Raw genomic sequence first — 17784 nt, 5'->3', positions numbered from 1 at the left:
TACAAAATAGTCAACGGATTTGAATGGGACTGTGGAAGATCAGGACTAGGGCAGAAATTAATTTATTTCTTACACATGGAGAAATGCAGCTTCTTGTAGTTCTGCTGAACTATCAGAAATCTGATGCGTGGTAGAAGTGAGTGTTTAACAAAGTACATTTCAAAGCACTTTTCTGACCTAATCCCACTCTGTGCTCTGCTTAATCCCCTCTGCCCTCCCTCTCTGTGGCACGATTGGTTAATCCCTGCGTCTGGCTGTTCTGATTGGTTAGCCCCCCTCCCCCTCTCGGAGAGGCCAGTACAGCCATAATCTCCCCTCTCAGCACTGGGTGTTTCAGACAAACATTTGCACTGTAATCCCAGGGAGGAGCAGATGTGATGGGGGATGGAGCGCGCCCAGCAGACCTTGATGAAGGTGATTTGTTTGTTACATGCAGACGGTGAAGGAAAACAGCTACGAGAGACGTCTCCATATTCTTTCACAGAGTCAGATTCTTATGAGTTGAGAGTATTTTACCAGCAGGTGAAGGGAAAAGTTTTGACTGAGCAATTTTAACGAACAATTGCTAAAGTCACACACGCAAGTTTGTATTTCTACCCAGAAAAGGAATTTGTATTGACTTCCTTTTATTTTAGGAACTGAAGTTATGCCTAACCCAGACATTTTCCCTAATCCTAATCTTAACTGATAAATGCCATTAATTCACACCTTAGTCATCAAACTAGCACGTAACACAAACACATCACTTTTTCTTATGGAATGGCAATAAAGTGATTCTGATTTTGATATCAAAATCACAAGGCCACACACATATAAATTAAAAATGATCTAAAAATACCTTCTCCTGATATTCAGGTTCTTCTGGAAGAAAAATAAAATTGCTACCCCTAATTGACCAAAAATAGGTGATTAGTCTGATTTAAAGCTAGCCTGGTAAAAACCTGCCACTGTTCTAATCTTAAAACGGTGCAGAAACTCGACATCGTCGTTCACATTTTCTTGTGTCTGCTTATTCGACCGGTTGAAATCCAACTGGAGAAATCCAGCACAATGGGAGAAATCCCAGACGGAGCGCTGAAGGGAGATGAGAATATAGAATCTTTTCACACAGTGTGTCAATATCCAGGCTCTGTGCTTGGTTTCCTTAAGGTTTTACCAACGTAAATGATGAAAGACTGGCATGCTGCTGCATTTAGACCGTTTAGTTCATGAAAGAGCGTCAGACAGAAAGCAATAAATAAAGACCTTCAGGACAGGTCATATCAAAATATAACTTTTTAACTTACATGCCAAACAATAAATGTGGCAAATCCCTCTAAATGCACTAACCCCATCCTGAAACATGGTGGTGGCAGCGCTGTACTGTGGAAATAGTTTAGGGAAGCTGGATGGAGCTGAAGACATGGTGATCCTGGAAGAAACCCAGTCAGAGGCTGATTCGCAGGTTCACCTTTTCAGATTTTTAATGGCAAAAGAAACGTAAAGCTATGTAAACATTTTCTCACACTTCCCTGCCGTGCTCTACTTTGTGCTGGTCTGTTACATAAAACATCAACATTTAGGGCTGCAATGTGAGAAATGTGAAAAACGTCAACAGATAGAAGTAGAATTCCTGTTCCATTAGATTTTAGGAATTCAATTTAACCTAAATAGCATCGGAGGGAAGGTTTCCTCTCTAAATGAAACACGAGTAGAAATAAAAAGGAGGTGCATTTGAAAAAAATAAATAAATCACCTAAAGTGTAATGTGTGTCCTGTTTACACCCTGTTTAAAATTACGCAATGACAACATCATACATCAGCCATGTCCACAGCCATCATGGATGCTAGAAGGCCTCCAATCAGACTAACACCTGCTGAGCGGTAACTATGGTGATTCCTGCCCAATCAGAGGCGAAGGATGAGGATGGTAACAGCACAAATCAGAAACGGTCATTTATATTACAAAACATACTTCCACCTTGGGAATCAACACACTTCTGGCTTCCAAATCTATCCTCAGTTGTAGCCGTTTACCTCCATCATCACCTTCCTGAGCCGTTTCCATCAGATAAACCCTGAGAAACAATAAAGACAAGATTTTTATTGGGATGACAGTTGTTATGCACATGTTTCAGGACACACTGTGACAAAGTCTGGATGCATTGTTTCTACAAGCGTTCCTTACCTTTAAAGGGGAAGTATTATGTAAAATAAAATTTTTTTAGCTTTACATCATGATGATACACAGCAGTGGGATGTCATTCAGACAGGAAGTGTTGAGGTATCCAAGCCAGGTAAAGTGATCTCCATAAGCAGACTGAACTATAACAAGGCCGCCACTCAGACGTTTGGGGCAGCGACAGACACATCATTAGCCATGAAGAGGCTGGAGGCTTCTTCCTGTTAAAGGGGAGTTTTTCCTTTCCACTGTCGCTACATGCATGCTCAGTATGAGGGATTCCTGAAAACTAAACAACACTAAGCTAAAGAACACATGAAGATCAAGGAGCGAATTCTCCAATGACTCAAATGTAATCTGCTGGGTTTCCTTTGACAGAAAACTCTTGGACTCAGTTTTAAAAATAAATTGAACTTGACCGCATTGTTTGATCACTAGGATCAGTTGGAATGCATGGAAATGACCGAATCTGTCTGGATGATTGGATTGAACTGATTTGTTTCGCAAATTAGCTGTGAATTGGCTCTATATAAAAATAAATTACCAGTTAAAAATGCAAAAAAAAATTATTGTCAATCCTTTTACCAGCAACAAATTAAAAAGCGTTTTAATTGCAAAGGAGTCTCAAAGGTTTACAGTTTCCGAACTTGTTGGTCAGAATATCATTTTGAGTTTTTTCCCAGCAACAAAAATGAGGACCGTCTTTGAAAACCCTTAGTCCGTTTTAATTATTGAGCGTGATTAATTAAGTTATGCTTATGAATAAAAAGTTTCTAGAGGTTTGTGGCCATGCTTAGTATGACATTAAAATGAAAGCAAAAAGAAAAATGTAGCTAATAAAAGACTAACACCTGCTTCATACTTTTTCTATTGAAGACATGTCATTGAAAATCTAATTTTAATTGCAAATAAACTATTCAGGGGCCACACAAAACTACTCCCAAAGCTGCACTCTGAACACCCCTGATCTATCAGCATCAATGTTTTACCTGTATGAAGGCGCATTTGTGAAATACTGTAAAGAACACAACACACACACTCTGTGAAGCTTGTTTTAACATCTATTTATTACCACCATAATATGAGAAATTTGGAAAATACAAAGATCAGCTTATTTATACGTCTGAAAATCTCAAGGAATAAGAAAAATATAAAAGAAAACAATTATGAGGTTATATTCTGTATCAGAAATTTCAAGAAAAGGGACAGTTTATACGCTCAGAGCTGGCAGGAAAGACAAAGACCTGAAACATGCAGAGAACTTTCACTATGTCAAATCTAATGCTGATCTGTGGAGACAGGGGGCGCCAGTAGCATCGAGTGTGATTACAGACCTGCAGTAACGAACTGAAAAGAAAAGGTGACGGTGATCTAACGCCCCCGTGTGGTTGCGATGGGAATAATAGTTTCCTGGGAAAACAGAAGCTCCTCAAAAAAGTCCTACAGCAAATAAAATCACTGTAGAAAACTCAATTCTGTTTTATTTTTGATAATTTAGAAAGTGGTAAAATAAGATGTACTCTGTAAATTATGAATTTTATGTGTAGAAGAAAAAAAAAGAAGAAAACAAACCACCGACACCATACCCACGAACTTTTCATGTAAGAACTGAGAGATTGACGTTTGTCGAGTACAGTTGGTTTGGAAGGTCAGGGCTGGTGGGTTCACACAAACAGAGCAGCAGTCCAGCCTCTCCCCCAGCTGGGGGTCAGGGGCGGTGTGAGGGGGGGTGTTCAGGGGGCCTCAGGGCTAGTTTTAATAGCACCCTGCTGTGGAAGTTGCAGCTCCCCTTAAGCAGACTAGCCCCTCGGCCAGGTCCCTGCGCTCCAGCTCTGTTTGCTCCACAAGCTGCGCCAGCTGACCTCCAACAGAACAGGTGAGCTCAGAGGCGGGCTCCGTGTTGAGAAGCACCAGGAAAATCCAGTGATACACATTTGAGTATGCGTGTGCACATGCGCATCTGATCCACAAAACTTTTTACATGCACAAAAAAAAAAGAAAAGAAAGGTACCCTAAAACATTTTATGAGGATGAAAAACTTCTACGAGAGACCAGACTTCGACGTGTTTCTATCTGCTCATGATCAGGATCATCCTAAAGTCTACTAAGAAGTTGAGCAGGGCTGGAGGGTGGGGGGGGGGGGGCAGTTTGGGGTGGGGGGGGGGGGGGGGAGCAGTGAGGACAGGGACAGAAAAACAGGAGTGCAGAGGAGTGTCTAAGCGCGCTCTCCACGGATACGGCGGGCCAGCTGGATGTCTTTGGGCATGATGGTGACCCGCTTGGCATGGATGGCGCACAGGTTGGTGTCCTCGAACAGACCCACCAGGTAGGCCTCGCTGGCCTCCTGCGGGAACACAGAGCCAGAGCGCGGGTTAGCGGCACAACTTCCACCACGCAGCGTTTAGTCGCTGTGGCCTCACTCACCTGTAGAGCTCCGATGGCGGCGCTCTGGAAGCGCAGGTCGGTCTTGAAGTCCTGAGCGATCTCCCTCACCAGGCGCTGGAACGGCAGCTTACGGATCAGCAGCTCTGTGGACTTCTGGTACCGACGGATCTCCCTGAGAGCCACGGTACCGGGCCTGAAACGACAACACTGGCTCGTCAGGTTCTTGGGGGAGCTAAGGCAGAACCAGTTGTCTGTTCTGGCTTTTGTTATTTTCAGTTTGATCTGCTGGGTTCTCCATCAGAACCAAGCCTGGGTCTGGACTTCCCACTGATAAATATGACTGATAAACAGTAACTTTACCCATTACTCCACCTCTCAGACAAAGCGCTTAATGCTAATTAGAGTGGTTTGCTGGTTAGAGTGGTCCAAACGTTTTTGTTTTTCTTTTTAATTATGATAGCAAGAACCTATTATTTTTATTTTTACCTGCTAAATAATAAACTACACAAATACATCTTTATGAAGGAGGCAAGGCAGACAAGCAAAGAGACTATAGCTGAAGATAAAAAAAATCAGATTTTTTTTTGGTCAGCAAATGCACCACACTGCTGCATTTGGGTGTCAGGTCCGACTCTTCGGTGTGGAAGTTGTTACTAATAAAGACTCAAAGTTAGCTAAACTCTTCACAAAACTACAGACGAAAAATCAGCCTCAGAACTCTGACCTGGTTGCTATTTGCTGCACACAGCCTGTATTTCAGTAACAAGTCAATAATCAAAAGACAATAATAACTAAGCAAATAATAAAAAGAAATATTTCATGTTTTATTAAATCACCTACACTTATTAGCATTCATTTAAAATGACCAAGTGAAGCTGGTTCAGTTTTGGGAGCCATCCTCTTCCTATAGGTGAATACACACACCTGTAACGATGGGGTTTCTTGACCCCCCCGGTAGAGGGGGCGCTCTTGCGGGCGGCCTTGGTGGCCAGCTGCTTACGAGGAGCTTTTCCTCCAGTGGACTTACGAGCGGTCTGCTTGGTACGGGCCATGACGACAAAGTTTCACCTGCAGAGGAAAATGGAATCAATCAATTATCATCCATGGTATATATTGTTCTATAGCAAGATCGTTAACTCTTAATGCCTGAATTTGTGTCCAATTGTACCAAAAAAATTACTTTTTTTTGCTGTTAATCAGTTGTTCAGTTAATTAGAAATGATTAATTTAAACACCGCATCAACAGCTAGTGGAAGTTTAAGTATGATGCTAATTAGCACCACAAGGCATCTAAGGAATGAAACAGACTTTTCGATTGAAATCAGTGTTAAAAATTAAATTTCACCATATAGTTAGGGGCAATCATTGATGTCCATCCATACATTTGTAGTATTCACACACTCCCTGGTTGTATTCCAGTAACGTGTGGTCAGGGGAGGCAGGGTGTCATCATAGAAAAATAAAATATAATGATAAAATAATTTATATTGCTATTTTTACCCTGTGGTTTGTACTATAAAGTACCTATTTTTTCATTTAGCTTAACCAATTCTGATTATTTTTTCTTCAAAATCGCTGAATTTTCGCATTTTCTTATTCAAATGCTTGGAAGTGAAGCAGGTGAGGCAGCAGCGAACTGAGCCTCACCTGGGATTGCGCAACCTCTCGCTAACTGCCATTCTACGGGAGCATGTTCCTCCTGTCTGTACGCCGCCAATAAAATGGCTAAAAAACATTTAATGTATGAACTGATGTTTTATAATTTAGTTTATGTATATAATGCCTGTACATTATGTAAAAGAATAGTGTTTTTGCCCTCCAGCTTGTCCGCATGGGCGAAATTTCCTTATGTAAACAATAACATGCAGGGTGTCTATATTTGTAAATATGATTATGATTAAGTCAGTGCCTCATCAGCTATGAACCTCATCGCACGTCACTGTTGTATTCATAACGAAAGCCGTATGAAGTCAATTAGCTTCACAAGTCCATAAGGGGGTAACAAGGTACACAATTTAAATCCTTAGCAAATTTAACATCTGGTGTGACAATTTACTTTTGAACAAAGCTTGAAGTCTAGTTAGAACTTTATTCAGGAAATTCTCCAGGCTTATTGAAGGACATTTCTCACCTTTTCTTTGTTGGTGCCATTTTGGGCTGGACTTTGTCAACACAACCCCATATAGACAGATCCCTCAAATCCTGTATCGATTTTTTCCCCCCTCCATTTTCCCCAAACATATGGACCACAGGTCTTTCATATTGCCCTCTGTTGCCCAGTTTCCTCTTTATTTTTAAAGACCACACAGCAGACATAGCTAAAACATGTTTTACAATCATCATCTTGCTGGATGAAAATAGCTTTTCTTCTCTATGTTACGCCATTTTGTTACATCTTCTCAAGACTCTAAGAAGTAATTGCAAATGATGGACCTTTGTGAGAGGATGCCGGCAACAAAAGCTCAGTGAGACACTTTTCAGAATTGTTTTTTTCTGGGTTGTTTACCGCTGCTGGATCCTAAATGTAAAGCGTTTCGTTTTTTCCCCAAATACCCGTTTACCTACGCAGCTACAGCTCAGAGTGAAATCATGTTCATCGGTGTTTTTATTTCCTCCAATTCCGCTGTTTTGTTTGTTTCTCCTTTCAGTGCACAGATTTTTGGCAGTTACCCAAAAACATCGTACCCAACCAATCAAAACACTAAAAACCCAAACCCCTACAACCAATCACAATTTGAAACGGGCGAATGCAAGAATATACACCAATCCGGCGAGGCGCAGCCGTGTTTGTGGACCAATAGTCTTTCAGACTGCATGGTTTCAAGGCGGGACGAACAGTTATAGCCCCGCCTCCTGCCGCAAGATTATGGCCGCAGACTGAAACGAACCAGCCTACCAACGTAGAGTCAAAGAACAGGATGGAAACTTCAATGATTTTCTACCGAAACTACAAACGTGGGCGCATTAAAACTACCAACAAATTACAGGATGTACATATAGGTATCAGAACATCAACAGAGTCGGGGGCGCGGCGCTATCTTAGAGAGGAAAGATGAAAGTGGAGCAGCTAGCTCGGCGGTGGAAGCACCGAGCCGTTTTTCTCCGAGTCTGGGCATCGAGGCAGCTGCTTTCCGCCTCACCTCGGCGTCGAATTTAAACGCTTTATAAGCTCCCCAAAAACACACTCGCCCGTCCAATTCTAACACAAAACAATGATTTATATTCTAACGTCTAAGAAGTGTGTGGAAACGTTTACATACCGGGGCTGAATTGTCGGCTTTCGCTTCGCAGCGTTTCAGTGTGTTGTGGTTGTGTGGCAGTGTCAGATATTTACTATCTCTCACACAATGGAAGCGGAGCGAGCAGGAGCAAAATGGCGCCGGTGTCAATCATCTTTACTCCCACAATGCAATGCCAACATTTGTAAACACTGAAACTTTTTCACCTAAAGCGTGGCGGAGAGGGTCGGGGGTGGCGGGGAAAAAAAATCACAATTCAATAGAGAAGGCTTAATTTATAAATTAATAGTGTTTTGATAACTAACGTTTTTCACAATTTCAAACGTCGTCACAACAGGAAGTGTCGAAGTACATAAAAGGCTCCTAAAAAAGCAACAATATTAACAGTATGGCGATATACAAGCAGATTGTAAACTTTTGATTGAAGGGTGGAGTAAAATGAGCTCTGTAGTAAAAAAAATGGGAAGGGCATCTTTAAGGTTTAATAGCCCCGTGTAAAACAGAACAGGAAATAGTGGATACCACCATATTTATCGCGTTGGTATTTAAAGCAGCTGAATGATTCATAATCATAAACATTTGCACAGATTAACAAGCTGCTCATAATGACTCGGCTTCAACTCCAGGGTTTTGTTTTTTCTTTTTTATATGGTTTACTTGTGAAGTTGCTGTCAGTTCTTACTCTTCCGGGGACTGTTAAAACTAAAACCAGGGTTTAAGCCAGAATTTCCAGGTTAACCTGTTTTAACCTATTTTTCTGGAGTTTTTACTGAAGTAGTCGGGCATAAATTGCCATGATGGTTTATTCTGGGAAGTTTGGGGTTATTTCAGATGGCAGTATATGTACAAATTTTGAGCATAACGCTGAAATCAAGATAAATCTGGGTTTTCTGGTCCAGAAAGAGAGGCAAATCTGACTAAGTAGTCTCCTGCGAACCCCAAGGCTCTGTAACTCCCCACCCTCATGAAACTGCTGGCTGGTGTTGATCTGTGCGAAATGCTGAAGATGTCAAAATCTACATTAAAAATTAGATTTGAAACTGTTACTCTGATGCAGCCTCAGATTAGCATTACACAACTGTTCCGATTAATTTGCAGCACTTTGTAATGTTACATGTGTATGGAAATATTTTCACTGCATCGTTGTTTGTCAACTCAAATTATGACATATCACAGGATCCTTTAATTCACAGATCATTACTACGTGTAGCCCATATTGGTGTGCGTGCGGTGACTCTTCTGGAATTTGATTGATTAATTGACGATCCTCTCAAGGCTGCAGTTCAAGGATGCATTTTTCCCATCACACTTCTTCCGTCTTCCACTCAATTTTATATCTATAATGCTTGGATGCAGAACTCTGTGAAAAACCAGCTTCTACAGCAGTGACTTTTTATGGCTTCCCCTGCTTGTGAAGGGTGTCCATACCCGTTTCCTGGACACCTGTCCAGTCAGAAGTCTTCCTCATGATTGTAGTTGACTCACCGTTTAATGGTTCAGGAAACCTTTGCAGGTGTTTTGAGTTAATTGGGGTGTGATACCTTGAGTTTCAACTGTATTCTATTTTTCTGAGGTACTGAATTTTGTTTATCTGCAAGCCTTGCGAGAAACTGGTAACCTGTCCAAGGTGTGCCCTGCCTCTAGCCGGTTGACCTCTGGAGATAGGCACTGGCACCTCTCCTGACCCCAATGGGAGAAGGGTGTAAGGAAATGGATGGATGGACGGATCTGTAGGCCATAATCAGTAAAATTACAAGAAACGATTAGAATATATTGCTCTATTTGTCATGATTCTAGATAATATATTTTTATGACTGGGAAGTACTATTTGACTTTTAATCTAAATTTTTTCAGATGTACGTGTACATATTTGATCTGGCCTGGAAACATCTTGGTATCCCCAATAATGAACGCCAGTTCATTCTTGAGATGAACTCCCCAAGAGTTCATCCCCTCTTTACACACTTGGGTACCAGGTACCAGGACCCAATAGTTCCCCAACCCAACCGGAGACAGTGGAAAACAACAGAACCATTGATGAAGCTTTTTGTCCTTTTGCTAGAACTCTCATTCTGAATGAATGGCAGTACAAAATACACAAACATCATAATAAAAAACCCATCAAGCTGAGCAATTCCTGAACACCTTTATTTATTTTATGTCTGACTTTAGGCTCCTCCAGTTTGAAATGAGTTTTTTCACATTCAAGTACACAGTGCCTTACTGTAACAGCCCATCTGAGAGGGTAGAGGCTTTAGATAAGGCAAGAGGGGCAAAACCTGCAAGCAATATAGAAGTTGAACTGTTACAGAGTACACCTGGATTTAAACATATTGGGTTTATACTGTATGCCATCCATTATGCTGGCCCAGAGGGCCTTGTATTAGACTAATGGATGGATGTACTATACATCTATCTCTAGCCTGAAAACCATGGACCAACACACTATTTGAAGAAAAGTAAAAAGAAAAACATTCCCTCAGTATTTAAAATCTCAAACCAACTAAAATATCTTAAAACTAAACCTGCTTTAAAGTGGTGAACATCATTTCTGTCGTTAACAGTATCAGTAAACAATGTACGATTCTCCAGGAACAAAATTTTAAGGCTCATTAACAAATTGGTTTTCCCACAAAGCAGCAGCAACATTTTCATCATGTTCTATGAGAAGACATTGTTTCAGCTTTAATCAATTAGTCTAGTACCTGAAAGTACAATGAATAAAAACAAACAAACACCATTTTAAACTTCAGAAGCTACAATTTTCATCCACTTTCCCATCTTTACCTCATATGTGCAACAACTGTGCCAAGTCTTTGGTCCCTCTTCCAACAGAAAACACACAAGTACTGAAAGATTCCCAAAAAAAAGCCACTGAAAACAGTTTAGAGTAACGCTACCTTAAAAAATGGCACAGTAACAGAAAGAGTAAGACATTGATAACCACTGCGACAACCCAAGTAGCTCCATGTCACATCTTCCACTCATCAAAGCCAACATGGACACACAGAACCATCTTCTTGTGTTGGTACCGGGAGGGGAGGGTGTCCTTTTACGTTGTGCTGTAACATCCAGACAGAACACAACAAGAGATCTACACACAACTGATCATGAATTACTAAAATGCAAATCTTATTTCCAGTTGATTCTCATGCCCAGCTCCACACCTAAAAAAGTCAACTAAAAATCCCTTTTATTAGTGATTTCATTTGTAGAACATATATTTATATATCTATATATATAGTATATATTTTACATTTTTGGGGTTCCTGCTAAAAGTACCTTACGTCTTTCTTATATACATTTATAATTGGCTACAGTCTCAGTCAGTCACAGTACTGTGACCTCATGGACAATAATTTCAGGTACATTCAGGACTCAGTAAAAAGCCTTGCAATATTCTTTACAATTCATAAAAAATACAGAAAAAGCAAAAATATGAGGGTTCTAGCAGTCCACTGTCCTGCAGAGTCTGCTCACCCATAACAGTTTGTTTCCCCTTCCCACCCAAAAGCTTTATTCAGTACGGAGTTCTGTCTCAGGCCTCTGCAGGCCTAGCTCAGTCTGGATGAAGGCTCCCTGGCCCAGAGCCGTGGAGTAAGCCCTGCTGCTGGGGTTGGCAGGGTATGAGCTGGAGCCGGAGCCTGCGTGTTTTTGGACCGGGGCCTGAGGCTGAGGTACCGGGTGGTAATCATCCAGGTTGTCGTAGTGGGACTGGGTGGGTTTGTTGCTGTGTTTCTGGTAGCTGTAGTCCCTGTCCAGGTCTGCTTTGCTCTGGTTGAGGTGCTGCTCTTCTCGGACGCTGTGGGAACTCTCCGGTTTGCAACGTGCCAGTTGGTCCCGGGGCGGAGGCTCGTCAGTACCGTGGTAACCACCGGATGACTTCAGCTTGTCATGGTGGTGATGGTCAGAATCAGGATACTCGTACCGTGGCTGGAAGGGCCTGTTGGTGGGATGCTCCTGCCGGTGTTTGGACCTGCCACTGTCGCCACCCAGCTTGTCTTCTCCGCTCTCGTATTTGAGCTCATGCCGATTGCTGTCTGACTGGTGAGACGCAGGAAGAGAGTGAGATGACTGGCATTTCTTGGAAACGGCTTGCTTAGAAAGGTCTGACTTGTCTCCCACTCCGCTGCCAAGTACATGCTTGTCTGTCTCCATGTAGACGAGCCCATCAGGGTCAGACACCATGTGTCTGGGAAGGTAGCGTCCATCTTTGCTCTCCACTGGAAGCAGCACAGCTTTACCAGGGTCAGACTTACTACGCAGGTGCAAGGTTTCATACCCAGATATATCTGCTGGTGTAAAGAGACCAACGTTGTCGTACTGCGAGAGGACAGGGCCTCTCAGCTTCATCCTGGCCCTGCTCTCCCTGCGGATCGAGTGCATGCGAAGCTTCTCTGCCTCCTCCGGGTCCCATGGCAGGAACACGGCAGCTTCCTTGCTCCCGTGACCAGGAGGCATGTCTCTGCTGACAAAGCCATGCTCTTTGCCAGGGGGCAGTCCATGGCGGGAGACGTAGTGGTAACCAGCCGTCTTCCCACCAGGCCGGCCTCCAGCAGCTCCGGCGTCCCGACCTCCGTAGGAGTGAAAGTGCCTAACTCGGATTGTGCCGTAAGGGTCTATGTCATAGAAAGGTGACTCCAACGGGACAGAGCCAGAGTATGGGCTGTAGCGGTACTGCACCCGGCCGTTCTCAAAGTACGGCTGCAGCTGGGTGACGTGGTAGTCGGTCTGGGATGACGACTGCGGAGGCTGCTGGTACACCTTGCATTGATAAACGGGCCGGTGATGGAAGAACATGTCGTCTTCCGGTGGAACTTCCGTCCTCTGGATGGGGACAGAGCGAATGGTGGGCGGGACGTGGAAGGAGTGGACTCTGCGGATGGTGGGATAGCCATGGGTCCTGTCATGGCTGTAGCCCTGGTGATCCGGCCCTGGGGAGACATGCACACCCCGGGGGGTTCCTCTCAGCTTTATGGAGTGGTGGTAGGACCTGGGACCTAAAGTGCTGTACCTATTGTCTGCTCGGGCACTGTAGGTTATCTGAGGCTCAGACTTGGACACGTAGGAGTGTGGGGTGACACTGTCCGGGCGGTAATGATGAGGAACAGGCCTCTGGTGGTAGTACGCCGCTCCTGGGGCTTCAATAAGGATGGGCTCTCCTTTAACATGGTAAATGTAGGCTGGCTGGTGAGAGGAGGGTTTACGTGGAGACAGAGGATGATGGGAAAGACCCTCTGTCAGGTGGCTAGCCGAAGGGCCTTCCCTGAACATCTCATAGGAAGCTTCACTCTGACTAAGTGCTGCAGTGGCCAGTTTGCTCTCCAAGGTGCGAACTGGGGGAACAGGAGGAGTGGGTCCATAAGAGTCATTGTGTTTGGCTGGTTCTTTACACGGCTGTACGGGTTTAATGGCTTCCCACGGCTTCTCAACAGGCTCCGCTGAGGTGGGTGCTATTCTGGCACTGGCTTTAGACGGGTGGGCCTGGGGATGGGTGTGGGTGTGAGTCTGGGAAGCTGAGTGAGGCTGAGGTGGAAGACGAGGCTGTGTGTGGACTTGGTTGTGCAGCAGAGTCTGAGGCTGGATCTGAGGAAGCGAGACTGGCTGCCTAATGGGTTTCTGAGCTGTTGGAGGAGGTTGCTCTGATGGTTTGGGAAGGATTTTAGCTGACGCACAATCCTCAGCTTTCATCTGACAATTCAAACAACAGAAAATAAAGACAAGTTAGGATTTGTTCCAGTTGGGAAAAGTCAAACAAACCTGATCTATATACTGTACTGTCCTGTGTTGCAGTGCCTTGAAAAAGTCTTGACACACACAGTCACCACACTTGGTGATAGCATAAGCTAACTAGAGAGCAATCCTGGAGAAAAACCTGTTAAGAGTCTGCAAATGAACTGGGACTGGGGTAGAGATTAACTTTCCAGCATGATAATGATTCTAAACATGCAGCCAGAGGTACAACAAAATAGATTAAGTCATATATCCAGATGTTAGACGGCAGCGGTCAATGTAAATTTAATTGAGATTATAGCACCTAAACCCCTGGACACAGATGTTCTTTATCTAATTTGACTGAACTTCAACCGTTAGCAGAGCTGATAAGCAAATTTTTCTACAGCTGTAATTGTTGAGAAAGGTGGCTCAAAAGTATTAAACCTGAGAGGGCTCAACAGAAATGAATACCATACCTCTCAGATTTTATTTTGTAAGAAGCATTGACACCTTGAATGTTCTGTTGAGAACATTGATTTATAAAAGGTAGATACTTAGCACGTCCCACATGTATGGCTCAACTGAGAAGTTTGCAAGAGAGAGGATAATCACTTTTAATAGGTATTCCCTGTTGTAGTATTTATTTCTCTTCAGCAGACCCTGACATGCTAAGACCACAAAAACAGGGTCCACTATGTGAGGCTTACCTTCTTATTTGCTGTTGGAGTACAAACACTTCAAGCTCCCGCTGTACTTGGACACAAAAGCTGACTGGATATTTTGTCTGAGCAGTTTATTGTGTTATGCTTTTACCATGTAAGGTACTTTGAACTTCATTTTCTTCTGAGATGCGCTACGCAAATAAACTTAAGTCAGCTAAAAGTATCCACTGTACCTTGAACACACCAAGTGTAAACATCTGTCAATTGCCAGCCTATTTTCAGTTATTGTTTAGGCAATCTGACATCAAATTTACCTTAAACATTTTTTGGTCAGCAAGCCTCTATTATGCAACAAAGTTTATCATATATGCTGTAGTTTGGGATCATGACAGAGTGATAGAGCTCTGATCTCCATGGGGAACTAACATTTACCTCAGAACCAGATTGCTGTAGAACTCTTTCATCTTTGCTGATGCATCTTGGGGTCGTGGCTGCAGCAGCACCAGACGAGCTGCTGTGACTGAGGGCCTGTCTTGTGACCTGTTGCTGTCTTTCAGGACTCTTCCTAGTTGGAGAGGTCAGGCTGGTTGAAGTGGGAACTTGGGCACATATATAAAGCGGAGTGCTTGGCGGGGTGGATTCAATCTCTGGCTGAGTTCTGGACTGGGCTGTAGCAGAACTGTCTGATGGCTTAGTGGTGGTGCTGGTGAACTGTGATGGCGGCAGGCTGGTTGGTTGGCTGGAAGTGGTTCGATCGTGTGAGCTGGTGATAACAGCAGCAGAAGTAACGCATGGTGGCGGAGAACTTATTGCTCCCTCTCCTTCCTCAGACGCAGTGTGGGTTGGTGGAGCTGGTGAACGGGACGATTCTGGAACGTGTGAGACCTGCGGTTGGACAGAGGACACCAGCGTGGGGGGCCCAGAGGACTGGGGCTGAGACTGAACGGAGACCTGCTGGGCCGATTCGGCCAGGGCCAGGGCCAACATGCGGGCAGCATTTTTAGGGGGTGGAGGAGGAGGGGGGGCAGTAGAGTTGAGGGAACGAGGGGGGAGGTCCTTTGAAGAGTCTGGAGTGGGGACTCCTACCAGGAAGACAAGAACAGAAGGAATTTGCAGCTGAATCATCAAGAAGCAAGAGAACAGAGTATGACGGTGACAGCAGGGAGGAAGGTTCAAGACAAAGAGGCGGGGGATGTTGAGCATGGGGCTTTGATAAGGTAGAGAGAGATTCAGGTTAAACCACTAAAAAACACCAATACTGTGTTCAGACCGAACGTATTTCGCGTGTCAAAAACGCGCCCAACACCTCAAGTTGGCTGCTTGATGTGGAGCCTCAAATTGGCTCTAGAACCAAAGCTGGGGAGGGGCTCTAGACTTTTAACTTTTTTTCCCTCTCCTGGTCTCTTTGTACAATGGCGGATGAAATATTGAGAGAGTCTTGGCTTTATTTAGAGAAAGCAGGAGAATGTTGTCGTCGGCCGCCTCTGTGCCATGTTTAATTTCACCAGATAATTCAGAGGTGTTGTGAATTTCATGACCTAGCTGCTCGCTTTCAGCACTATTTTTTGTCTCACCCGAGCCCAGTTTGACGACCTGCTGACCCGCATTATTGCCTACATCTCCTGGCAGGACATTAACTGCAGGCCACTATGTCTTATTGCATCCAGCTGCAAAAGTTCAGATTTTGTAACTCCAGCATTGGATGAACGTCGAACACTCAAAACGTGCAGCGTCAGATGAGACTTCTCGGCGCACCTTAGACAAGCATCCAGATAGAAGTTGCACGTAAACTGACGCCCCTGACGCTCAAATTGCGTTCGGTCTGAACACATCATGAAACGGTAAAAACAGAAGCACGCATCAGACTACAGAGATCCTTTTTCTTCTTCTTACCTTGATGCTCCTGGCTGGTGGTTACTGGTTCCTGCTCCACTGCTTCCTCTCCTACAAGGTCCTTACTGTCCAACGTGTCAAAGGTCGCCAGCTTAGAGTGCAGCTCCTTCTGGAAAGCTTCAGTGAGTGATGGCTCGGCCCCCCTAAGCAGCACGCTGCCCATCAGAGGAGGAGACTCCTTGGGCATTGGAGGAGGAGATAAAGGTTGCTTAGAGATGGGCTGTCCAGCTCCGTTTCTGTCAGGAATCTCTGGGGAGAAAAGCTCTAACATAGCAAATGGGGTCAAACTGGTGGCTTTCCCACATTTAATAGGTGATACGGCCTGCATGGGCTTATCAGTGTAGGAGTAAGATGTGGTCAGCTTCTTGCTTTCTGCCTTCTCTGCCATGCTGCGGTCTGCAGACAACAGCGGGGAGGTCACACCGCCTGGGAAGGAGGCGGTGATGAGGTCGGAGCCATTGCTCTTGGGGCTTCTCTTTAACGTGGAGCCTTCGGTGCCAGTTGACGAGTCACCCAAGGGGAAGGCAAAGGTGGTGTCTGGCACGCTGCACTGAAAAGACATGGGGTCAAAGTCTAACGAGGCCATGCCGATGTCTGGTGGGCTCAGGTCCACATCTTCGCCCGCCGAGCGGGGCGGCGAGATCAGGGCGGGGACGCAGATGGGCCCGTCGTCTCCGTCGCTGTCCTCCGTGGCGTCGAGGTTATCGTAGGAGTTGCATTGCTGTCGGCTGTCCAGCAGTTCTCCGTTGAAGGAGGCCGATAGAGCGTCGCTGCTGGAGCGAGGACGGCGAGGACGGTACACCTTTGACTCCCCTAGAGGAGGACAAGAAGTTACAGTGAGATAACATTAGAGATGCCAGTCTTTCAGTGTCTCGTGATTTGATTCCGATTTTTAGGGTCATAATTTGATTCAGAAACAATTTTTTGATTCAAACAATCTAGAAATCCTGCTTAAATTATGAAGCGACAAGGACAAACAGAAAATTAATTTAAAACAATTCTTTAAGGTTCCATACTGTATCAAATTTCACCTATTCATATTTAAACTAAAATAAATATGAATTGAATGAATAACACAACCAGCATTGTATTAGTTTAGCTCCCTGTCTTTGATTTTCTTAATTAAAACTATATCAAAGAATTATTCAAAATATAAAATTTATGCAGACTAAAATCGATTTTTGAGCACTTTCAATCAGAATTCCCACAATAAGGAATTGTAATTCTGTATAAAATCGATTTTTTCTGCATCTCTAGACAAGCACAAGGATTTTGAGTCAAAATGCACCAGAGGGCCAATAAATTATTACCTTCAACATTGTGCAGTGAACTCAGTGACTCCTCGCTTTTAGCTGACCTTAATGTGGCCGTGTCGCCTCGGCCTCCTGAAACATCACACAGTGTTTCTAAATGCACAGTTCTGGGTTCCTACAGACAGTTGCTGTTTAGTTAAAGCAATACAGACTCACCGGGGAGGGCCATCGCTTTCAACTCACTGGGTTCACTGGGGTTGCGTTGCAGCTTACGCTTGGATAGAGAAGACGATTTGCCGAGGTTGAAGAAAGAGCGCCAGCTTCCCACAGGAGACTTTTTGGATTTGATAGGTGGTCTTTTCCTGTAGAGCATTACCAAACATTATGATAGTGCAAAATTTACTTGAAATATTGCATACAGATTTGTAAAGAATCCATTCTGAGCTGTTTTAAAAGGGGAGGGATTATGCATTTTC

General features: G+C 44.1%; 2 protein-coding genes across 10 annotated transcripts in view; both read right to left on the bottom strand.

Annotated features, from left to right (window-relative positions):
* Positions 1 to 3210: 3210 nt before the first annotated feature.
* On the bottom strand, positions 3211 to 7924 carry LOC102224536 (histone H3.3). Its single transcript, XM_005815103.2, has 4 exons — positions 7807 to 7924; positions 5471 to 5614; positions 4586 to 4739; positions 3211 to 4505 (listed from the first exon to the last, which is right to left on the bottom strand). The coding sequence occupies exons 2-4, from the start codon at positions 5596 to 5598 to the stop codon at positions 4377 to 4379; spliced, it is 411 nt and encodes a 136-aa protein (XP_005815160.1). The 5' UTR covers positions 5599 to 5614; positions 7807 to 7924; the 3' UTR covers positions 3211 to 4376.
* Positions 7925 to 9916: 1992 nt separating this feature from the next.
* The window catches only part of arhgap32 (Rho GTPase activating protein 32), a 124688-nt gene continuing 116820 nt past the window's right edge, over positions 9917 to 17784 (bottom strand). For all 9 annotated transcript variants that reach the window (XM_023342592.1, XM_023342596.1, XM_023342597.1 and 6 more), the window contains 5 exons: positions 17525 to 17670; positions 17366 to 17440; positions 16056 to 16868; positions 14595 to 15244; positions 9917 to 13476 (listed from right to left, as the gene is read on the bottom strand). In XM_023342592.1, coding sequence (XP_023198360.1) covers positions 11302 to 13476; positions 14595 to 15244; positions 16056 to 16868; positions 17366 to 17440; positions 17525 to 17670 — 3859 coding nt within the window. In that variant the 3' untranslated portion in view covers positions 9917 to 11301. The remainder of the gene's footprint in view (positions 13477 to 14594; positions 15245 to 16055; positions 16869 to 17365; positions 17441 to 17524; positions 17671 to 17784) is intronic.

The sequence above is a fragment of the Xiphophorus maculatus genome, chromosome 11 (assembly GCF_002775205.1).
Source record: "Xiphophorus maculatus strain JP 163 A chromosome 11, X_maculatus-5.0-male, whole genome shotgun sequence".
Lineage (NCBI taxonomy): Eukaryota > Metazoa > Chordata > Actinopteri > Cyprinodontiformes > Poeciliidae > Xiphophorus > Xiphophorus maculatus.
Note: the sequence above shows the minus strand (reverse complement) of the source record. Positions and strands in the feature narration are given on the sequence as shown.